This window comes from Perca flavescens, chromosome 7, assembly GCF_004354835.1.
Source record: "Perca flavescens isolate YP-PL-M2 chromosome 7, PFLA_1.0, whole genome shotgun sequence".
Taxonomy (NCBI): domain Eukaryota; kingdom Metazoa; phylum Chordata; class Actinopteri; order Perciformes; family Percidae; genus Perca; species Perca flavescens.
Window position 1 is genome coordinate 10,569,581 of NC_041337.1, and position 24,787 is coordinate 10,594,367.

General features: G+C 41.0%; 1 protein-coding gene across 1 annotated transcript; it reads right to left on the minus strand.

The window, feature by feature from the left end:
- Positions 1 to 392: 392 nt before the first annotated feature.
- cacna1fa (calcium channel, voltage-dependent, L type, alpha 1F subunit a) lies at positions 393 to 24,312 on the minus strand. The gene is made up of 47 exons (XM_028582086.1): positions 24,300 to 24,312; positions 23,262 to 23,440; positions 22,404 to 22,508; positions 19,221 to 19,360; positions 18,978 to 19,123; positions 18,723 to 18,875; positions 18,442 to 18,638; positions 18,235 to 18,338; positions 17,537 to 17,679; positions 17,377 to 17,445; positions 17,230 to 17,296; positions 17,105 to 17,131; positions 16,825 to 16,985; positions 16,483 to 16,708; positions 16,153 to 16,360; positions 15,918 to 16,038; positions 15,737 to 15,809; positions 15,506 to 15,569; positions 15,372 to 15,429; positions 15,169 to 15,265; positions 14,917 to 15,046; positions 14,746 to 14,805; positions 14,528 to 14,634; positions 14,182 to 14,269; positions 13,872 to 13,979; positions 13,398 to 13,450; positions 13,148 to 13,294; positions 12,412 to 12,613; positions 12,139 to 12,297; positions 11,934 to 12,044; positions 11,762 to 11,845; positions 10,446 to 10,466; positions 10,174 to 10,302; positions 10,017 to 10,082; positions 9,737 to 9,828; positions 9,347 to 9,506; positions 8,068 to 8,195; positions 7,865 to 7,961; positions 7,666 to 7,768; positions 7,454 to 7,555; positions 7,173 to 7,297; positions 5,729 to 6,075; positions 5,299 to 5,613; positions 3,589 to 3,950; positions 2,389 to 2,501; positions 1,953 to 2,285; positions 393 to 1,054 (listed from the first exon to the last, which is right to left on the minus strand). The coding sequence occupies exons 1-47, from the start codon at positions 24,310 to 24,312 to the stop codon at positions 848 to 850; spliced, it is 6,300 nt and encodes a 2,099-aa protein (XP_028437887.1). The 3' UTR covers positions 393 to 847.
- Positions 24,313 to 24,787: the final 475 nt, after the last annotated feature.

Here is a 24,787-nt window from a genome sequence, read left to right on the forward strand (position 1 = left end):
AAAAGAGAAGTGAAACCCAGATGTTGTCCATCTGCCGGCTCATTAATGGCTGATTATATAATTCACTCTTTTGTTCTTTTGCTGCGGTTTTCTACATCCATTATAGCACTGGTGTGAGAGAAAAAAAACCACAGAAGCAAAAAAGGACCTTTCAGCTAAGTATGATGTTTGAAATGGTATGTTATTAATGCATTAGAGCATAACTGTAACACAAATTAAAATTAAACAGACATTTGAGAAAACACAATGCTTTATTTATTGTCACAAAAATCCCAAACGTTGCTATGAGTTTTCAAGTTGCATATTAAAGAATATTCAATATTCAGCATATTTAAATAGTTCTCTAAAATAGTGAATGCTGTTGGTCACTCACATTCTTTTGGGTAACAAAGTATTAATGTTTTATTGATGTTATAGTATAATATTTTTCTATTTTTACAGTTTATACAGGTGTATAAAGTGACAGCAATTCAAGTACAGTACAAAATGAGAATACAATGCAAAAAAATGGTCCACTGTCATTATAATGCTAAGAGCCACAGTTTTCTGTCACATTTAGCACAAAACACTGCAGTCATAGTGTTCATAGGAATTGTTGTTGAGTCCTGCCACATCAGTGTGTGTGTGTGTGAGTGTGTGAGATTATGTGCGTGTTTTGGCATTTACAATTAAAAGTATATCTTACTAACACATCATTTTACCATGGGACAACAAAAAAGACAAAATTGTCCCATGTGTATCACATCATTCTTACACTTGTGCTCTCCAGTCCACTAACTGTTTTCTCCAGAGCAGATTAAAACACACACATTCACTTTCTCACACAGCTATTTCAGTTTTGCTGATTTCAGTAAGAAATCACGCAGTTCATTTCATCAGCCAGGTCCTCCTCAAAGCGAGAAATGGACTGACTGGCTCCGCGAGCTATGAGGTCAGTGGCAGCGATCTCCATGTCGTCCATACTCATGTGACAGGCTTCAGCAATCTCCCGCTTGGCAAAGTTCACAAACTTGGGGTCCCTGGCGTAGACACCGAGACCCTCGGAGATCAGGATCTGACATTAGCAAGAAAGAACAAGAGCAGAGGAACAATGATGTAAGACGAGAATTACGTTTTCAGCCACTTATTCTCTTTAACACGCAAACATGCATGTCTATCTTATTATCATAATGTTCAATGCACAGAAAATGTAATCAGCTGAACAAGTCACTTAGCCAAATTGAAATGCAAAATGTTGCAACTTTATTTCTTTTATCATAACTTTAACAGCGCATGGAGACTAAGAATTTGTCTCAGTGGCGCACCGATATATAAGATTACAATATCAGCATTAAAAATCAATATGGTCTTTTTACTGCTGATGTTTGGTCAAATGTAAAATAAACAGATTTATTTTTTATTAATGTGTATAGTATTTACAATATATATTAGAGCATGCGTGTTATATGAAAGGATCGGTTCACAATTTTTCAAGACTCGCGAAAATAATAGTCAAGGGCCCATATGAAAAGTTGTACAGGTTTTTCTTGCTGTAATCATTCCTCCTGTTCATACTGGCCATTAATATATGCCTTCCTAATGTGCTTGCAATAAAAATTTGATTGGGGACAAAATCCAAAGTCTGTTGTTCTGTGAAAAGGTATATTCCAAAGATTATATTTAGTTAATGTAAGGTCTCAGCAGCCTGAGTTAGTTAAATCAAGTGAGTATCTTCCAAAGTTACAGTCTTTTTAGTACAACATTTTCTCTATTGACTATTGTGTAGACAAATTGTCTTGAAAAAACATTGGTTTTAAAAAACAAAAAAAACATGAAATAAAACAAAAAAAAACATTACATCAAACTGCTGGAGGGCCGTTATTCAAAATGGTGTATATGTTTTTAGTTGTAGATACTGGTGGTTGCTATAGGTTTTCTCATTCACAAAAATCCCCTGCTACATTATTACTCACCGACTCGACCAGACTGTCTGCACTGCCTTTATCTAAGAAGCCCTGGTTGATTGGTGGCATCCTCATGCTGCCGAAGGTCCTGGTCTGACCGGGGTACCAGCCAGGGGCCCTGCTCCCTGCAGGCAGGCTGGCAGAGCCGTCGCTCCACAGCGGCTGGCTGTTGCCGGTGGCTTCGTCCACAAGGATCATAGGGCTGTAGATGAGCTTGCCTCTGCGTCCCGCGGGGCCTATTATTCCTGGAAGAGTAGCGGTGCCAGCTGATGTGGTGTTCACCCAGGAGGCAGATGTCATCGAGGACACACTGCTGGGCCGGGCGTCCAGGCTGGCCTGGGTCTGACACAAGAAAGCAAGAGCAGGAGAAGACCATGAAACAAGATGAGACACACTCGGTGTGTTGAACACTAACATTTTGAGAGTGTGTGTGCCGTTGCTTTACCTGTAGACGGGATCTGTATGGGGATGTGTTTCCACGGTAGCTCCCTGGGATGGGGAGGTCATCCCCATTGGTCTGTGGCCTCAGACACTGTAAGTTAAAGGACGGTGTACGACCTGAAACAATAAGCAGGAAAGTGTTAGGAAACTGTCCAGGATGCAAGACTACAACCCTGTGTGGAGGGATTCAACATTGGCAGTGCCGAATTAGCCCACTAGGGGGCCTCATGGCCCTATTGAACCCCTGTCTGTGGAAAATTTGGTTAAAAACAAATGTATGCACCATAATAAATCTTAAAATATGTGAAGCTTAAATGTGGTGTGACGTTGCCCTCAATATTTTTGTTGATACTCTGCTTTAGTGGTGCAAATCTGCCATTTATCAAACTACCACAGACCAACACAATGAAAATCTGGGGCTCTAGACCAGAGGTTCCCAGCCTGTACCCCCACAGCCCTGTCACATGAACTCACGTACCGCTTCATCAATTCCCAATGTATGTTCCAAATGTATAACACTGTTCATGCATTTTTCATGATGAACGGTCAAAATTAAGGTTGGTTTGGTCAGCAATCATACAATCATACTATTACTACTATTTGGAGTGAAGCTGAATGTTTCAACTATGTATCCATTACTTTAAGCTAACTAAGCTAACTACTAACTATTACTTTTAGTGAATCATTTGAACTGTCATTATTTTTAGCTATTTATATCTACCATTTATTCATTACTTTTAGCTAACTACTTCAACCATTTAACCATTACTTTTAGCTACCAGTTTAAACTTCTGTGCTCGCTTGCTAACTAGTTTTCATTCACTCTTACATAACTGCAACCTGAAGTGTTTGAGTGATTCAGTTGATGTTGATCATATCATGATTTCAATTTCTTCAAATGAATTGAGCTGCTCCATAATCTTTCCACGTACCCCCTGGAAACAGCAGAAGTACCCCCTGGGGTACAAGTACCCCTGGTTGGGAATCACTGCTCTATAGCAGCTGCCAGATCTACCTAGTTGGTAATCCAGTCTTGGGCATTAGTAGTAAAAGTCTGTGACTACAATCCCATGCATATATTACTTGTGAGTATTCCACAGCATAGTTACCAGCCAGCTGTATTGTATTGTACTGTTCTGTTCTGTATAATATACAAAATTATATTACCAATATTGCCCCCTAATAAAGAAGGTACGTTTCTCACCTCTTGGTATGGGAGGAAGCAGTCGTCTCCTGAAATGTGTGCCATTCTCATTTCCATTGTAGCCATTCCCAGTGTAGCCACCGAAAGTGCTGCCATTTTCCATGCCGTTTATTGTACTTCCATTCCCATTGATGCTAATGATACTGCCGTTGCTGTTGTCTGAGTATCCATTCCCATTATATCCATTTGTGGCATAGGGAATGGGGCTTTCAATAACACTCCCATTCATGTTGGTGTCATTATAACCGTTATCAAAGCTGTTGGCATGAGTATCATAGTGTATCCCCCCAATACTGCCAACTCTTTCCAGGCTCTGTCCATGGTAGCCTGTCTCAGGAGAGACAGCTTCTGGATACACGTACCTAAACGATCCAAATAAATACTTTGAGCATAATATAATATTCTCAAAGGAACAGTTTGACATTTTGAAAAATATGTGTATTTGCTTTTCTGTCGAGAGTTAAATAAGGAGATGGATACCACTCTCATGTCTCATGTCTTAAACATTAAGCCGGAGCCAGGAAACACTTAGCTTAGCATAACGACTGGGAAAAGGGGGAAATAGCTATAAACATGTTATATATCTTGTTTGTTTAAGATGTAAAAAAAAATAAACAGTCTAAAAATGACAAGATAAGTTAACCGCCCACTGGCCCTAGCTTCATATTTAAAGAGCCCTTATTATGCATGCCCACATTCCTGTTTGAATTTCCTCAATTAGTGATGTCACTGATTGAGAATGCCAGCCCAGTTTTTCATATGTGATGCCCATAGGTGCTGCCTGAGAAAGCACAGCCTGCCCTAGCCTGGTCCTACCAGACTCTCCTACATTTCATTTGTACAGAGAGTCTGGCCACTCTCCATTGACAAGTTTTCGTTGAAGGCGGGTACTCTGTTGAAGTTGAAAACTATTGGATCTGTCCAGAGACACTCTGGATCTGCCATAACCAATCGCTAACGTTTGGTCGTGACGTCGGCTTAGCATTGCTAGCATTCACCTAACCTAACTCCTTCACCACTAACGGAGCGAGCTGGAAAATCTAACTTTTCCTGAACCCCATGGGGAGGAGGGCCACAACATCATGGCCACCAGCAAAACAGACTGTTCTTGCTCAGGCTTTAACTTCTGGATATTCAGCAGCGTTGCCACAATGGACCGAATTAGCGCACAACCTTAACGTCATCGTTCTCAGCCACTCCCTCTGTTCACTGATTGGACTGATCAAGATTTGACTGGAGAAAACCCAAGAATACACCGCAAACCCAGACGTAGTACTGAAGGAAAATGAAAATTGAGCAGAAGTACGTAGGAGGGCGGAGCCAGGCTAAGCCTGCCCAGTGGCTTGATTAAATTTGGTTGACCAATAACAACATATTGGGACAGCTGACCAATCAGAGCAGACTGGGCTTTTCAGGAAATTGGGCCAAGAGCTCAGACAGAGTGTTTCAGGCAGAGGCGCTGTGGCATTGGGCAGTATGAGACACATATGTTTTTTGAACATCAACATATTCTAGTAGACCCCAAGAGTAAAAATATGCCGCTGAAAAGAAGTATAATAGGGGCTCTTTAACAGACAGACATGAGAACGGTATCGAGCTTCTCCTCTAACTCTCGACATAGAACAAATGAGTGTATTCTAACTATTCCTTCATTTAATCATGTATTATATATGCTGTATCTCTCTCTTTACTGCCTTGCTTGTGTCTTACCTGTCTACTGATGGTAGGTTTGCAGCATCCCCTTCAGTGCTATAAACCTGCTCAGCTACTCCGTTTGTGGCCGCCACAACTGGTTCTTCAACTACGACCGGTTCTTCAACTACGACCAGTTCTTCAACTACGACCGGTTCTTCAACTACCGGTTCTTCAACTATGACCGGTTCTTCAAGTACGACCGGTTCTTCAACTACAACTGGTTCTTCAAGTACGACCGGTTCTTCAACTACAACTTGTGCTATCTCTGGGGTAGGAGGAGGAGGAAGACAAGGAGGAGAAGGAGGAGGCAACTCGCTGATGGAGTCCACCCTGAACAGGAGAAGAAACAACTCATTATGGCATTAAAAAAAAAAATACAGTATCAAAGTGTAAATGGTCATATAATGTAATGAACACAGCTTTGTATAAAATGAGAGAAACACACCTGATGGGCAGAGGATTGGACCTCACAGGCTGCTCTGTTACAACGCTGACTCCCGCCAGCTCTGAGCCTGGTCTCTGGTGCTCCTGCAGGCCCATCACCTGCTCTGTGATCACACCCCCGTTGGCTGTCTTGGGCTGAGGTTCCATGAGCACAGTTACCTGCTCTACCAGCGTGTCTATAGGCGGCAGCGACTCACCGGCGGGCGGTGTTTTCGAGGAGGTTCCGTGCTCGCTGTTGAATATGTCATCGCCGGTCATCTCTCCATCCACACCCTCCTCTTCTTCCAGGTCACAGGCCATCGCCAGACGCATCTCTGGAGCCAGGTCCTGCAGCGTCCGCAGCCCGAGCTGAGAACACCAATATACTTCTTAACTTTAACATACAGGGTGCACCCCAAGTGTTTATAATGACACTCTGGCAAATACCCAGTGGTGGAAGAAATATTCAGTCTATTAAAAATTAAAAATCATACTCAAGTAAAACTATGAAAGTATCAGCATAATATATACAGTAAGTACAGCAAGTAAAAGTACTCATTATGCAGAATATTCCATTTCAGATTCTTATATTCCTATATTATATTACTGAATTATGATTAGTGACGCATTCATGTGTTCATCATTTTATTGTTGCAGCTGGTAAAGGTGGGGTTAATTTAATCACTGTATATACTGCTGGGTAGTTTAACCTATAATAATGCTTTCTATATTTATTAGTTGATTTATATTTTGTATTAAAAATCTGAATCGTCAAAGTAGCTAAAGCTGTCAAATAAAAAGTATAATATTTGCCAGCTAAAAATAAAAAGTAAAAAGTATAATATTTGCCTCTGACATGTAGTGGGGTAGAAGTATAAAGTAGCATAAAATGGAAATACTCAAGTAAAGTACAACTTCCTTTAAAATTGTACATAAATGCAGTAACTTAGTAAATGTACTTAGTGACATTCCACCACTGCAGATATCCATAAAGTATCAACAAAGTTAAAGTGCCCTTCCACACTTCATTTGGATGTTTGATCTTCTCTATGCAGAAGGATGTTTGTGCAGAGTTTGACACTGAGGAAAGTTTCTCTGCGCTCACATTAAATCTGAGTTTAACATGTTTTCGTAAGAGCAGGATTCTGTGACGTCTAGTTTGGAGCCAATCAAGTTTGAGTATGTTATCTTAAACAACTGTGATGTGGTAACTTATAACCTCCAGTGCACACATTAAGAATGAACTGTTCAGGGACATAGGAGACGTTGTGTGTCTAGTAGGTAAACTTAAAAAGAAAAAAGAAAAAAATTGCATATTCATATTCATTTTTGGAGTAGATGTTTAACAAAGTCACTTAACTATCTTGTGGGAAAGAAAACATATTTGAGACAAATTATTATTTAAAGTGGAGTACTTTTACATGTCTGAATGGGATCTTTAAAGTGAAAAGCACAATGTATGTCACCTGCAGAGAAGCCGCTCTGTCCTTCCTTTTGGATTTCCTCTCCCTCTCCTTTCTCTTGCGGAACTTTTTAAAATAGTCCTGAATCAAGAAGCTGGCATAAAACTTCCCACAAGTCACCTCATCCCCTGAGGAGGAAAAAAAGCAAGTTAGTGATGAAAATGTGGAAGGCCAAGTGAAGAACATACAGTATATTTTTGAATTTGATTATATTCCAATGCAGGCATGATTTCTGCTTTCACAATTTTTATCATGGCTGATAGCTATGTAAATTCTTGTTGTACCTCTAGGGGGAGGAATGACTTCATCAATGAGCTTGGGCTTGGTGCGTTTCCAGAGCTTCTTAATGATCACCTTCAGCTCTTCATTCTGCTGGTCGATGGGGCCTGAGGGGAACAAAAGGAACAAAACCTGAAACAGCAGCCTAACAACACTGACTCAGATACTACTGATACAATGCAGGGGTTTCTGTCTATGCACGTGTACGAGATCTAACCTTCAGTCTTGATCTTGAGCGAGGTTCGCACAAGAGCAAACAAAGTAGCGCTGAAGGTGACTGTCCCATCGCTGTGCAGTGGCACGTTCATAGCAACCAGTCTCTGAGAGAGCACGAGGCAGAAGGAGTGAGAGCTATCTACTGTATCTGCTCATGTTATTCACATCAAGTGTGCAGCATTGAATTTGTGTCGACTTACCTTGCATGCAACACGATGAGGACACAGTTTTCCAAAACCAAGAGGTGGCTGAATCCTACGCAGCATCGTGACGACATCGATGTGTTTGATACGACCGCTGCGAGAGGCAGACAAACAGACATTTACTGACAGATAAGAATATTCTGGGAATAGTTAGAGGGGACAAACAGAAGAGCAGACGGTTAAAGAGAAAGGAGTCATACGTGGCCTCTGGATCGTAGTCAGACCAAACTCTCTTAAACTCGTCCAGGTGGTGAGTGCCGAGCACCGTCCAGTCTCGTGTCAGGTATTCAAAGTTGTCCATGATGACGGCAATAAACAAGTTGATAATCTTGATAGAGAGGACAGAAACATAACGACTACTTGTGAACAACCTGCCACTTATAGAAAACAAGACTTGTAAACTGACTTTTCATTAGTGGGTATCTGTTTCCTTCCATATGCATGTGATTATCAGAGTGGCCTTCATAAGGACGTATATGTCAGTTCATCCAGTATCGGTGAATTTCGCAAAACCCAGCAGGACAAAGGGTTTAGGGTCTATTTTAGCAGCCAGGGAGGGTCCCAGTGGGTCTCTGCCAAAGCTCAAAGACCACACACAGACTGATGGATGTCAGTTGTCCACAGAAGAGAAGAAGGAATGTGAGACCCACACAAAGAGATGGGGCCGAACATGAACCTGGACACTGTGGTTGTAAATCTTGCTTCAAGGAAACAAGGCAAGAGCTGAGAACTGCGATGGTGGTCTCAAATCAACATTTTAAAATAGATGGAGCGCATTAAATATGTAAGGTTGGCCTCCGTGCAAATTCACTTCTAAAATTTAGGCAATGCAAAGACATTTCAGCGTGGGAACTTGCTGGAACTGGTTTATACTTTAAGTGAATTTAAGGTCCTCAGCACCATATGGAATTACACTCTATTATTAGTTGGCATTGATGCTAATCTTAAACAGGTAATCTGTAACAGGCAATACTGTAAATCCAGGTCTGCAACAGCCAAAATATGTCATTATGTGTCAGATTACACCCTGTTCTCGTACATTCTGCAGGTTCAAAGTCACCTTCATTTAACCTGTTTAATGTCTCAAAATAGCACTGAAGTCATGGAAAAGTTACCAAAATATTTTCACCCATTTAAATCAGGAGTTTGTTCATTTGGCTCTGCTGTCTAGATTAACAAAATCCACAGATCCATGAGTTCTCTGAGGAGCTGGGAACTGGAGAAGGCAGGGTTAGCGTTCTAAAACTGCTACCGCTCAGGTGCTGCAATACTATCCTCTCTGCTTTCATCTGACTTTAATCCCACTTGACCTGGCAGCCTATAAAACACAAGTCTGAATTAATTATACCTAGATTTAATTTGCAGTCAGAAGGCTGTATTAAGTTATATCAAAAGGATGGAATGTGTTTTACTTGAAAATGATCTGAGCACTGAGTGATTAAAAAACCCAGATCATTAATCCTCCTCAGCTTCACTCACCAGGTAAGCACAGAGCATGAAGAAGCTGATGAAGTAGATGTAGGCTAAGTTGCTACCGCAGGAGAACTCTTCACCAGGCTCGGTGTCGGCTTCTGGGTCACAGCGTCTGCCTGGCAGAGCTGCCAACATAATCTCCTGCCACTGCTCTCCTGTGGCACATCTACAAAGACACAGACAGGGCAGCATTTTCATTTGGCCTGTATTTACTGCATTCACTAAGATCTTTTACATCTTGTTTCAAAGGAAGGGAATGACATTATTTGGCTTTTGAAATATTGTGTTGGTGCATGACTTACTCCTGGCAGCAAATGTATGCAAGTAACATTTGAGCTGTTATAACACTTTGAAAGCTCTCGTAAAATTTGTCTCTTTCTGGCTAACATGGCTCACCGGAAGAGCACCAGAACTGCCATGAAGAAAGTCTGGAAGTTGCAGTTTCTGTTGATATGTGTGTCGTCATCAATGGCCACTTTCCCAAATGTCTGAAAGGACACTCGGTAAGAAACAAACAGCTACAGCCATAGAGTCAATATGACTAGTAAAAACTTTGCGAAGTGGGGGCAGACTGTCGTGTACAGTTTTGTTTATCATTAATTGGTAATTGATTCATTTTAAGTTGGTGGAAATGAGACCATTTAACTGCTGGATCACATTAATAAGAGAGACTCACCTGCATGCCAATCACAGCATAGATGAAAAAGATCATCGCGATGAGCAGACCAACATAAGGCAAGGCCTGAGTAGAATAAAGTCACAATTACAGAAAAGGAGTTCATAAGAGTCATGACAACAGTGAATCTTTTGTGTTGTGTGAATTCTTCGCTGACCTGGAGCGACTTGACAAAAGTCCAGAGGAGCGTTCGAATGCCCTCTCCTTTGCTGAGCAGTTTCACCAACCTCAAGACTCGGAATAGACGGAAAAATGTGATGGACACTTTTCCACTCTCTCCTTTACCCTAGAACCGAAAAAAATGTGTTGAGGCAAAAACAGGTGAATAAACGTGTTAATAAATGTGTTACACTGCTGGTACATATAGTATCTTGAAGTATAAATCCAAAGAAAATATTTGGAGTTGCAGTGGTTGTGTTCAGCTCTCACCTCACCATGGCCGCCTCCTCCCTGGATCCATATTTCAGGAAATCAACAAAAGAGGAAAGAGATTAAAAAGCCATCAGGCACAAATGGTTAAATCTTTGAAAAAAAAAAAAAAAAATAGAAACCATTTCAATGAATGATCATTTGGACTTTTGTACTGTGTATTTATTCAGTTAACAGTTCAGTTATATAATATTGTTTTAAAGTTGTCTCCACACTGCTAGGACTACAGGTCTAGTGAAGAAATACAGATTTCTTTGGTTGGAAAAAAATAATATAAAAAGTCAAACTTTAATACATTTATTCTAAAAATACTGGAATCGGCCTATAAAATACCAACCAAACCCCCCAAAATTCCCAGAAAAAACACCAGAGGAAATGACCTAAGGGTTGTGCAGTAATAGGGAAAGCTTTTGATTCTGGAAACTGTTTTTTTTCTGGTTTTTATTCCCAGTAACACATTAACACTGCTTTCTACACAAAAGGCTCTTTTTCAAAGTCTTTAAGTAGTTAAGGTAATATTATTATGGGTTCTGGAAATTTGAGTATTGAATAATTGTTGTTGCTAATGTTGTGGTGTGTTGTTTGAGGTTGTGTGTCATGATGGATGTCATACTCTTTCTGCAACCATAATCCTGAACCTGAACCTGAACATAATGTTGATGTGGTAGCGCATGTATTTTGGTTTGAGTTTTTTAAAGTCATTCTTAAGATGCAAGGTGGCGGTGCGGTAAGACGCAGCAGCCACACCGGGGTCCTTAATGAAATGCACCCCTTCTACCTTCACCTCACGGTGGACCTAACTTATAACAATCAGTGCTCTGTTACAAGTCTACTTATGCCCTGTCTTTTGTTGTCTGTTGTCTGTCCTGTCCCTTTTATGTATAATCTGTAATGTGTGCACTAAATGTAACCTGTCTCAAATGTTGTTTTTATATATTTTCAATGTAGCAGCGTGCATTGAAATCCACTTGACTTGAACATTTTGGAGCCAATAGCTCTCGAGTAAATTGGAGTTTTAGTTTTTGACTGAGATGAGAAGGTAACGAATGGATCATGTAACTTTTTCTTTTTTCACAGAACATTTATTCTGCGTCCAACTCATTGCATTTACAGAGACCAAACAGAAAAGAGTTCCACTACAGGCTCTTATCCAGCCTCTAAGACTATATACAAATGATACTGGAATTTGGTAAGACTTGTTTGACTTTTTAAATTATCAGATTAATAATTTCACCACTATTTCACCACAGCAGTAGAGGAAACACTGTGACATAGCTTTTGAGCTTTTATTTTGTCAGCTCATGGAACAAACTTACGCTTAACTCGGAGACGGCAATGTCCAACACGCTCCCCACGACAATCAAAGCGTCGAATGAATTCCATGGATCGATGAAATAGTGCTGCAAAGGAAAGAAGCAAAGTGAGAGTCAAAAACCGAGTGTTGACAGTCGAATGTTTGTCTTCAAAGGTAAAAGAGTGAAACCTCACATGAACCCGCAGAGCCAGTAACTTGATAACCATCTCTATAGTGAAAACCACAGTGAATATCATGTTGAGGATGTCCATGATGGAGGTGAATAGTTTAGACTGCTCGTAATGCTGGGAGAGAGAAGCAACAGCACAATACTCCATGTCACAACGATTTAACAAGTTGATATTTCTGTATTTCACAAAGGAGTTGTGGAAATGATACCTGAACAGCCAGGGTGAGGGTGTTTCCCAGAATCAGCACAAACATGATGTATTCAAACTGGCTGGAGTTGATAATTCTCCAGAATTTGAGCTGGGATGGGTTTTTAGGAATGTAAATCTTTATAGGCTGAGCTTTGAGAGCATAGTACACACACTGGCGCTGCACAGGGGGGGAAAAAGAAATAAGCACAAACATCATTTACTTTTGCAAATGAAACAAATGTATCACACATAATTATTTATTTAATTAGTATAAAAAAAGGAGTTAACTAACTTGATTTTTGTTGAGCTCACAGTTTTTGAACTCGGCCTCTCCTTGCTCTCGAAATGTGATAATGACAAAACCCACAAATATGTTCATCATGAAGAAGGCGATGATGATGATGTAGATGATGAAAAAGATGGAGATTTCTACTCGGTAGTTGTAAATGGGCCCTCGGTTGATGGCGTTGGCGTCCACGGCCCGGTAAAGGAGCCTTTATACAAAAAAACACAACAGTGAGAACACATTTCATAGCCAAAAATTGATTTAAAGAATATAAAGCCTGGTTATATTCTGTTTGTTTTTTAAAAATTATTATTGTCAACAAATCCTGTGAGAAGAGAAACTCTAACAATGAGTTGAAAAGTGTAGCCAAACTGATATTCTGTATTCCTCATACAGCTCCATTATTTTCCAAAAGCACATCAATGAGCCACACTGTTGTTGTGGTGACATATTTCTTCAATATGACGACCTTTGGCACTGTAATTTATTTTGAATTAACCCCATATAACCTCACTAGACACTAAACATGTATCAATCCATAGCAGAAAATGGTCCCTGAGAAAGATTTAAATCTTCAGTAAGAACGGCAACAGAGTAGGGAAGTCAGAAAGTTTTGGGAGCTGGACTCACGCATCCTTGTTTCTTAATTTGAATGGGGTTTGTTGACAATAATAAAATAAATAAAAAATAACACCAGCCTTATCCTTTGCATTGATAGAAACAATGTAAAGTTACTACTCACTGTGGCCAGCCTTCAAATGTCGACACAGTGAATAAAGCCAGCATGCCCATGAGCACATTGTCAAAGTTGAAATCGCTGTTTTCCCAAATCCTCTCTTTCACCATGGGGTGGTTCATATCCCCGTCCTGATAGATCACAAACGTTCCCCTAAAATCAAACACATACAAATATTTCACGTCAGTGACGGCATGTTAAAGAGATTCTGATTTGCCATATGTTGTGTAGAGAAATGAGGAAAAGGGAAACTGACTTGCACTCATCAGGAGTGTGTTTGGCTTCATCTGTGCAGCTGTAGAATCTGCCCTGTAACATTAAACACAGAAAGTTAAAACCATTAAAAACACTCACTGGCACTTCCCTTTTTTAAATGAGTGAGTGAGAGTAAAATGCACAATCTAATGCAGTTCAATACACCAGCTCTTTACAAAGCTCATAATGTTCATTGGTGACATTGGAAATGTGTAAATTCAATTATGTTATTATTGGGGGCGAATATTTGAAACACCTCTGAGTATAATGCAGTCCAGTACAACACAACAAGACCACTAACTATGACCTCAATGCAATGCAAAAGAAAAATGATATGCTGAAACATATAATTTAATAAGCACCTCTATAACAGTGTCAACAAAAAGTGAACATGAGCATCGTAAAAGCAGAGTTTGTACCTAATAAAGTGGCCAGTGAGAGTAGAAATCAAAAGGCTGAAAGCATGAACATGTACCTTGAAGAGCTGCACTCCAATACAGGCAAACATGAACTGAAGGAGTGTTGTGACAATTAAGATGTTGCCGATGGTGCGGATCGCCACGAACACACACTGCACCACATTCTGTGAACACCAAAGGACACGTGTTAGTTATGAATAGCAACAGACTAGACTTTATATACACTAAATAGATAGCACATATACACCAGAAAAATAGCAAGGTAATGCAATAACCTTGCAATAAACGCTTACACTTACTTACTTAATATATCATTTGAATATAACAAAAAAAGAAAAGATAGCTAAATAAAAGAGAGCTGTTTACCTTTAGTCCCTTGGCTCTGTTAATGGCTCGAAGAGGCCTAAGCACTCGCAGCACTCGGAGGATCTTGACCACAGAGATAGCACTTGAACTGAGAGCAACAATGCAAAATATTTAGAGTCAAGGAAACTGAAATTTGTGCCAATAAAGGATACAAAAAATAGGGCACAATGGGCTGGGAAATAGAGAACATAAAGTCTAAAACAACATTGGGAGTGTTAGCCACAAATTTTAACACTTGAAAGAGACATCACTGCTTCCACACATTACAGCTACACAACAGTGACTCCTACTGATTTTTCTGTCAGGATACAACAGTGCAGTTTGTATTAGACGGGCATCTACTCACTGTAAAAAGAAAGACGTGAGCGACACACTGACAACCAGCAGGTCAAGAAGGTTGAAAGCGTTTCGACAGAAGGAGCCGGTGTGCAGAAAAGCTCCGTAGACCGTCATCTAGACGTGAGCGAGGGAGCGAAGAAAGAAAGTTCAATGTTGTAGACATTATGTGTTATTGAATCACACCACGTTCAAGCACAAGTCAATTTCAGCCACTGCAACCGTTACCTTCAGTACGATCTCCACTGTGAAAACTGAAGTGAAAACATAATCGGCATAACCGAGCACCTGAGGATGAGAGAAAATAGATTTTAGTATTGAATCTTGCTTATTGTGAAGGTAATAATGGGCAGATGGACATGGTCTGCCGGTTTCAGGCTCTGATGTGGTCTTTCTTACTATGTTCCTGAATGAGTGGGATTTGATTGGATCCTCAGCAGCCAGGGAAATACTACTCATGATGATGAAGATGAGAATGAAGTTGGTGAAGTAGGGGTGATGGATGAGGTTGTGGCAGGCAACTCGCAAACTGAGAATAGGACGGAAATTACAAAAGGAAAGTGGATTCTTTTTTTGCAATGTCTGTATCATTAATGTTATAGAAGTATAGTGACATGAGGTTGATTTGACGCATGTATGATGTCAGATTACCAGTTTTTCTTTCCAAGAATGAAGAAGGAGCTTCCATCAGGGATTGGGACGATCTTCTCTTTGGGCCCTGAGAACTCAGGCTTTAATGGAGCAACTCCTATAATTAAATAAAGAGCAAACAAGAGAGTATTAAGAGACAGTCTACGTCTTTAATTAGCATGTCTGCTGTTTTTCCTGCAGGGCGGGGTGTCTGTCGGACTCACCCTCCAGTCCTTCGATGGCCCTTAGCTCCTCGTTTTCCTGCCAGTCATCCTCCTCGTTCTACACACGAGACAAAAGATCAGCTGTCTGGCATTTCACTTTTTTAACAAAGTAAAGAAACAAAGATATTCTCTACCCCTGCTTCTTCATCCTCTTTCTCTTCATCATCATCCCACTCTTCTTCCTCTTCCTTTTTCTCCCTGAAAAAAACAAACTGCAATTAATCTAAAGGGTAATTGTTTGAAAATAATATTTTTGTATGGGCTAAATAAACTGATCAGTCTAAGTGCAGCAGGAAACAGAAGGATGGGTCATAAATGTGTCCGGTACGGCTGCTCACTGTCATCTTTTCTTATGTCAAACTTACTCGACTTTGGTCTTTCCGCCGCCTCCTGCCAAGTTGTCCACAGCGATAGCCAAGAAGACATTGAGCAGAATGTCTGATCACAAAATTAAGGAGCCCCATTTGTTTGCATTTAGAATTAAAGACCAATCATCACTTCAAAAGGAATCAGTCAGTAAGGGCACAAAACACTGGAAAAGGATACAGTTACCACAGACAAAGAGGATGACAAAGTAGATGCACACCACCATGTTGGGGAAGATGGGACCTCCATAGGCCATAATGCCGTCGTACATCACAGCGTTCCAGTCCTCTCCGGTGAGGATCTGCAAAGAAAAGAGAGACACGGTAAACAGACAGAGTGAGAGACCGGTAATTGATACCACAATAGTAGTAAAGAGTGGAGTATCATTGTGAGATATAGAGGAGATGTAAATCACCTGGAAACAAGTGAGCAGAGCCTGAGGGAAGGAGTCAAAAGTACTTCTCTTCATCTGAGTCTCGTCAAAGTTGAATTTGCCTCCAAACAACTGCATGCCCAGCAAGGCAAAGATGATGAGGAAGAGGAAGAGCAGGAGCAGAAGGGAGCAGATAGCTTTCATGGAGTTGAGCAGCGAGTTGACCAAGTCGGACAAAGCAGCCCAGTGCCTGGAAGTAACAAAATCAAAGAGAGCAAAGTCACGATAAAAAAACAAAACAAAAAAAAAGATGGCAGGTACATCTACAACACTGGTTCCTTCCTCATGCGGTCGACTGATGGCACCAATTACCGAGTCATCTTGAATATCCTGAGCAGTCGGATGCAGCGCAGCACAGAGATGCCGATGGGCGGGATGAATTCCATCTCAACGAGCAGCGTCTCGAGGATACCGCCGCACACCACAAAGCAATCAAAGCGGTTGAACAGCGCCATGAAATAGATCTGCAGGCCAAAGGCGTACATCTTCATCAACATCTCCAGAGTGAAGAGCAGCAGCAGGATCTTGTTGGCTCGCTCTGAAGGACAAACAGAGAACAAGAAGTCATATTTTTTTCCATCAGCGAGTCTACCAAGTGTAGAGTTGGAGTACAGCCCAGCAAAGGTTAAAATAAAAGGAGGAACGAATTCTTACCTTGCATTTCTGTGAGCCACGTTGGCTGGCCGTAATGCTCGGAGGCACTGGCCACTGTGTTGAGAAACACCAGCAGAAGCACTAACCAGTAAAAGTTATTGGTCTTGACGGCCACACGGCAGTTCTTCCTCATTGTATGATTCAGCTGGCACAACTGGTCACTAAAAAAAGAGACGGAATAGTGTTTTGAATGAGGTGTGCATTTTGACGAGGGTGTAGCAACTAATAAAATTCATAAGGAGTGCTTTGGAATGAGCCCTTTTTTATTTTCCCATCTTACCAGAAGCTATTGGCCATCATCTTTGCCCTGAGAAAACAAGAAAATGATCAAATCATGAATTGACTTCATTAACGCCTGCATGCCAGTGATTAAAAAACAATGCTGTTATTTCTCTGTTGCCTTACATGAGAGAAGAACAGAAGCCACTGTCATCATCGAGGTATGCTATATCATCATCTGAGTCGGACTCTGCTGAAAACAGATAAGTACCGGCTATTAAAGAGAATCACATAAAAAATAAACACGATAACAGAGCGTGAGAGCTGACATACCTCCACCATCCTCACTGTGCTTGTACCAGCCAAACTTCTTCATCATCTTTTTCTTTGCTATCGCAGCACCTTTGAAGTCAAACAGAGCCAGGTGATGTATAAATACAAAGCCACATGTCATTTCTTTTGGTTTGTCTACATAAATATGTCTTTAACTAACGTTTGTTTCCTTCTTCGTCCACATCCTCGGCCTCTATGAGCCAGTCCATGTAGCCTATCATGTCCTCCTCCATCTGCTTGCTCTCCTGTGCCTTCTGCAGCTCCCCGCGCGCCACAGCCTTTTCTCTTTCCTTGGAGAACTCTCTGTGCACATACACAAGATCAAGAAACTCAGTAAAAAACTGTAAAAACAAATGTATGGGATTCATTTTATTTCTCATAACTAGGGCTGAGTATCAAAAAATTTAAAAAATGTTGATACCGGTACCAATACCAATACCGTGACTTCGATACTGGTTCCTAAACGATACTGGTTCCTAAACGATACTTTTTTTCTTTTAAAAAGAATTTACAACATTACACATTACGGCACAAATCTTCTTTTTCAGCTCCTACTACGTGAGCCCCGTCTCTGTACGTAATGTAGAATTTTTTCCTGTGTGCCTCTATGACGTGTAACGTTAGACAGCCAAACACAAACATTATGAGGTCTTGGTAGAAGTACGCTGCATGCTTATTGGCTAACTGACGCTGATGAGATTCATTCCTTAGGTATTGAATTTGGGTATTGAATGACGAGGCATTTTTCGATAATCAATACTTTTGAGGCAAATTGGGGGGTGCCTTAAAAATGATTGAATTCGGTGCCCGATCCTACTCATAACACACAAGAAATGCACAGAAAGCTAAGCAACCTACCCGCTCAACACACCCAATACGAGATTGATAATGAAAAACGACCCAAAGATGACCAGAGAAACAAAGTAAACCCATGGAATCTCAAAGCCAATGGCATCATTCATCTGTGCAGAGAGACAGAGACAAAGTACAAGTACAGTTAAGTTCTTTTTTAAATACAACCAACAAATGTAAAACTGTGGAGGACCCAGGAGCATGTGTGTGTACCCAGTAGAGAACATCTGTCCAACCCTCCATAGTGATGCACTGGAAAACTGTCAGCATGGCGAAAAAAATGTTGTCGAAGTTTGTGATGCCGCCGTTGGGGCCCTCCCACTTGCCCCTGCATTCAGTCCCATTCCCGACACAAAAGCGCCCGCTCCCGGCAAACGCACAAGGTGACGGATCATCTTCCACCATGAGACCTGGAGCACAGAACGGCGTTGAGTCCACACAACCATGAAATATGGACACTGTATAAAATCCGTTTTAGTTTAGAGAGCACAGACCTGTGCTGGTGGAGTAGCACGTCTTGTGCATCCTGCCGATAAAAAGCTCCAAGCCGATGATAGCATAGATGATGATGACAAACATGACCAACATACCGATGTGCAGAAGGGGGACCATGGCTTTCATGATGGAGTTCAACACAATTTGTAAACCTGACAAAGCAAACACACTTTTCAGTGGTGCATGTGTGATGAAGCACAGGAACACACATGCAAAAACCCATTCAAACAAACTGCAATGAATGAAAAACGCACTTGGCACTCCAGATACGAGCCGAAGCGGGCGTAACACCCTGAAGGCTCTGAGAGCTTTGACATCCAGGCCTCCAGGTTTTCCTGCAGCATGATGGGCCTCTCCTGGCTTATGATCTGTCATGCCCTCTGCTATCACACTAAACAACCTGCAGAGACACACATAATAGCTTTCAGAACTTTACTTCTTATTAGTGATAGGACATTTGCAGATGCAAATCTTGACTACGTAAAGCAACAAAATACCCGACAATGACGATAACGAAATCAAGCAAGTTCCATCCGCTGCGTATGTAGGCGCTGGGGTGCATGACTAAGCCGTAGGCAAGAATTTTAGTGAAGGTCTCGATGGTGAAGATGACGAGGAAGACATACTCAACTTGTTCCTAAGAAGAAAAAGAAAAGGCAACCTAAAGATGTTTGGCAAAATTGGAATGACCTTTTTTATAAGTCAGCGAGTGCGTCTGACAGAAATAAATATGGAAGAGTGTTGAAGAAAATGTCAAGTTATTGTCACAGTAAAATAAAGACATTTGGAAATTGATTTCTCTTCGTCACACACAGAAATAACTGGCATTAACTGACTTCTTCATGCGTCTTTCTTGAAACCACATGTGTTATCATTAAAGGCTGACTGTGGTGGCTTTCTAACCTCTTAACCCACTGCCTAACACATGCTTAAGCATGTCCCCGGATCCCTTTTCTGTAACCTTCAGCTTAATGCTTCTAATCACTGCTACCCCTGTCACTAGGCTTTTAAGTCAGGCTGACACAATAATCCTCGCATAATGTGGTTTAGTGCAAGATGACTTGAATACACAAAAATCTGAAACATTCACCAAAACGTGCTGCGAAAAATGGATGATTTTACCTGATAATACAGTTAGTTACTGAAGATAAGTGTATATGTTAAACTATCAGCTTATGTCCTTTCTGCAATCCAATAAAGGGATCTAATAAGATCTATCCTGCAGCAAGTCTAGGTGTGTGTGTCCCTGTGTCCCTGATACCCGTTTTACTAAAATTACCTCAAATCTAATTCAAATATTGGATCCTTTTTATCTCTCTGCAAACAAGGTTTAAGGAGGAGGATTATTTCCAACAACTGGACTTTTTCCAAATACATATAAAGCTGTTTGTTGGTCCCATTGGTTCATATTTCCAATATGCCAAAGTAAAACAGGCTCGTTTTGAGTCTGACCGCGCTGTAATTTGTAATTCACAGACAAAAAATGATCAGAAATAGAGAGACAAAGAGAGAAGACAAAGACGAGGCAGATGGTTGCTGTTTAAATCAGTCATGATCCCTGACAGGGTCACCTTAACGAGGTCATAGCGCAACTTCTTTCCCCTCTAACACCATTACCATCCAACGGGACACTATTCCCTTCTCACTAATTGTTGCTACCTACCGTCATCAAAATACTCGACTGTCATTTTATTATAAAAAAAGAAACCGAAACTGTTTTCCTACACTTTTGTCATGAATCATGCATACACCTATCAGTGTTCTCACAACTCAGAGGACGTGAGAAGGCAAATCATGTCAGGGGAATCACACAGGATGTTATTAGTGAGAGTCAAGCCTTGGAAACAGGAACATAAGAACATACACTGTGTAAAAGAAGCTCACACATACGTGGACATAGTTCACCTTGACAGCTTCATTTGTTCCCCTGAAAAGGGATCAAGTTGCTGTCAAAAACTTTTTTATACTTTCAGTTTCCAAGAAGAAGAAAGCTCTGTATGATCAAAGAGCTCCAGCATCTATTTGAAGCTATACTTGATGTGACATTCTCCATGTCGGGCCCTTTAGATCGCTCTTCAAATACTTTTTTCTCTCAAGTCCTCTGACCGATCTATTGTCTATGCATCATTAAAGCATAGTATGCATGGTATGTATGAGTGTATCAGTCATACAAATAAGGGAATGAATGTAAGGAACTATTGGATTAAAACTGGAAATACCTACAGGACTTTCTTCCTTCAGTTGCTTTCTTTCCTTTCTATGTAGGAAGGATATTCACCCAGGTTTTTTTTAACAATGTGTCCTTGTTTTTGTGAGGTGTTCTGTGACTATGTGATGAGTTTGGTTGTTTGTTACATGTTTCTGTGTATTTTTATTTAGAAGTTTATGTGAGAGAAGTGCAACATCCTTTAGAAGGTAGCTGTTATGGAAAAACTCAGTAGCAGCTTTCTTAAGGATACATGAAGGTTCTGGAGACTTGCAGTGGTGTAGTCTAATGTATTGTCATGGGTATACTGTACTGTATATGTATGGTCCTATACTGTATATATGGGCCAGAATGGGCCTTTTGGGGGAGTTGAGGGGGGGAGGGGGTGCATTTCATAGTGGGGGGTGTGGGTGTCCTCCCCCAGGGAAGTTTTGAGCATTAACGACTTAATTTCCTGCATTCTGGCACACTTTTATGCAACAATTTTCAGTGGAACTACCTTTATTTAGCCTATGTGAAGATGAAAAACACAGATGACAATTCAAAATATATCAAAATTACAATGTAAAGTATGGTGTTACGTGTCATGTGGGCATTTTTAAGTGGGTATATGGAAATCCTGGAGCTTTCTTAGTGGGTATACTGCGTATACCTGCGTATCACGTAGACTACACCACTGCTTTGATGTCTTACACACAAGCATTTATTGATCTCGATCGAGGAGATTAAGGTAGACAGTACAGTTTAACCATGATGTGCTATTCTGCAGTGTCCTCCCCAACTCTGAGGTCCTGTGCCTTTTCCTGATACTTATATCCCTAGCCCCAACTATCAGGTATGTGATATCTCAAGATATCGATGGCGCCAAAGAAAAGATGATTAACTTGAGCCTAGTTCTGGGCTGCATAAGAAACTATGGCAGGCCCCTTTACACTGCTTCCACTGACCTCCAAAAGGAGATAGCCCTGGAACGAAACATTCCCTTATCATGCAGCTGTCTACGTAGGCTCCCCGATTGAGACAGGGAGGCAAGCACAGAGCAGGTTTGGTTATCAGAGACTGGATGAATACTCTCGTCCCCTGTCCTGTGACCTATGATGACCTGATGTCTAAGCTTTCCCTTTAGTCTCATCATACCACTACATGGTGTTTCTGGACATTCCACCAGTGGCAACGTATGGGTTTAATTAACTGACAAACTGATAACTGACAAAGATACAACCTTCTTGTAGAGTACACAGGCTGTTTTTAAAACACTTGTGCTAGAATGCATTGGTGAAATAAAGATTTTCCCAGTTTTTTTTCACCTTTTCCTTACTATGTAATACTGTGATGATTAATCTCTTCCATGAGATATCGCAGTACATAAACTTATTTGAGCCTTAATACCAAGCTTAGTGTTGAACTTTCAAAATGAGTTAAAGAGACGAGGTAGGTTAAGCAACTGTACTCTATCTCTCCGCTGAAAACTCACCAGTTGGTGATTGCTAGCGTTGGAGTCATCATCAGGGTACGGCTTGGTGACGCCCATGGCCACACAATTGGCAAAAATGGCAAGTAGAATGAAAATATCAAAGGGCTTGAGGATTGCAGTTAAGGGCACAACAGACCTCGTGAATGCATATTTCCAGGAATATAGAAACAACAGCATAATACAACTTCACAAACAAAATATCGATACGGCTATGTGTCGTCCTTCTTTGTGCGATACGAGAATCAATACACTGGTGCGAAATGAAGATATTTTAATGAATAAAATAAGGCTCACTAAAGTAGATTTCCCTGCTCCCAGTGTTGCTACTTCATGGCTCACCGAGGTGGCGCTCAACACATGAATGAGGGAAACGTGACCATAAGCTAACTAGCCGAAGAGGAAGAGGTTTTCAACGGGATGGAGGACAGCAGTTTGAGGTAAATTACAGATTCCCCAGCCACGTTTGAGTCCAAAGTCTGGACCCATAGTTACTCTATAGTTCTGTAATTTTAATTCACAGACTGAAAAACTTGTCTCTAACAGTTTGGACTTGCAGTGAATAAAGAGAGAAAACCTGCACTTAACCTTTTTAAGGGCATTTTGTATTCATAGTTAGACCGATATCATGATTATTGCAGAATTGCTATATCGTGATATTATGGGTATTCTGAGTGTATCATACACTAATGTATCAATACTAATTATCATACCGGGAGGTACCATGTGATTCCCACCCCTACTTCTCACTTCAACATATTCTCATGAACACATTATACATTTGCATGGAGGACTGCCTACATAAACATACAGTACATAAACCACTGTGCAATGACACAGAGAAGGATATTTCCACTCTACTAGGGCCAGTGCTGCCATGCGGATGGGGTTGCTGAGGGTGAGGCAGCAAAGAGCTCGGGGGGCCCTGAGGGCGGACTTGTTGGCCTGCATCGCCTTCTTGGCCCCCCCTCCTCTTTTTCTGGCGGAGCCAGTCGATCCGAGGGTGTCTGCTTTTCCTCCATCCCCCCCAGGGGGGGCATCTGTCAAAAAACCAAACAAAAAAACCCCAGTAATTATGTTATTCTATATTTTTTAAGCATCCTGAATGCGAAGAAAAAGAAAGTAAGAAAGTAAAATATAGGTATTACATGACCAATGCAAAATGTATGCTGTGAATTATTTTATTCTTAGCAAGTAAATGTTCTTTGCTAATAGAAGCGTGGGTCTGTTGTTTTGGTGGATACCTTTACTGTCTTTACATCAAGGTTAAAACAAGAAAGCTCTGTGGCCAGTTACTGTTGTAGTACATGGTGCGAGTTCTCTCTCACACCGTGTCAGTATTTCATTACTAATATCTGCTCAAAGTTTATTATCCAACACAATTAGGCAAGGATTTGAGCCTGGCTGTAGCAACAGACAGGTATACTGTCCTGAAGGCCACATATTATTAGACCAGATGTGACCTACTTCTTTAGTAGAAGCAGTGTGGCACTTAGCCCAGCACTATCCCCTACCAGGCCCATGATCACCTGGTGACAAGGCCCTGCACAAAGAATAAGCCTGCAGGTACAGTTATTGTCATCTCACTCATGTAAAAACTTCAAAGGAGGAGCTAGACATATGGCAGAAATTTAGCAAACATGCTTTACTATGAGAATGAACTATTTTTGATCAATGTTGTCAACTTCACGGAATATCTGGAAGTATTATCTCAATAAAAGGATTAATCTTCCACCTACACAACTTGCAATTTACTGATTCCCTTCAGCATATCTCTTTACAGTGCACTGAGACTTGTTTTTTGTTATGCATAACTCTGAATGTACAATGCGCATATTCTTACTATGACTTACTACATAGGCTATTCTTACTATCTCGACTCGTTGACGTTGTTCCTACCTTTCTTGTCCATGTCCGCAGTTTAACACCACGAAATCACTTCAGAAAACCCAGCATCAACTCCTCAGGGGATCTGCGATGCGTAATGGATCACAGATATGAATTTGGGCCCAAAAACACTTTCTAGGGGTAAAAAAAAAAAAGGACCATCTGCTGCCTATCATTTCATATCCACGCGCAGCATGCCGGTGCAGCTGAGACGCTCCAGGCCATTCTGCTCACCGCCTGCTTTTAGCCGAGAAATCCAATTAAAGCCGATTTCTGGTAATTTCTTACGTGTGTAAAAAAAAACAAAAAAAACCCTGAATTGCTTTTATCCACACAGGCACATAACGGTGAGGGAATATTAAAACAAACGCGTCCCCATATCCGCGGTGGTCAGTCGGTAGGATTAAACTAGTTGAGCCGTTTAAAAGGATGACAGTGGAAATCTTTCCAGGGGAAGGTGGAGGTAAACTCAGGAGACACTCTGTGGCTCTGTGGGGTTT

What these genes read in the sequence shown, in the direction of transcription:
- cacna1fa (XM_028582086.1), bottom strand. An exon ending in TTCGTTATCGTCATTGTCGG is followed by an intron (nt 19,124 to 19,220) that starts GTATTTTGTTGC and finishes GTGTCTCTGCAG; the next exon opens with GTTGTTTAGTGTGATAGCAG. An exon ending in AGGATATTCAAGATGACTCG is followed by an intron (nt 16,361 to 16,482) that starts GTAATTGGTGCC and finishes TGTTACTTCCAG; the next exon opens with GCACTGGGCTGCTTTGTCCG.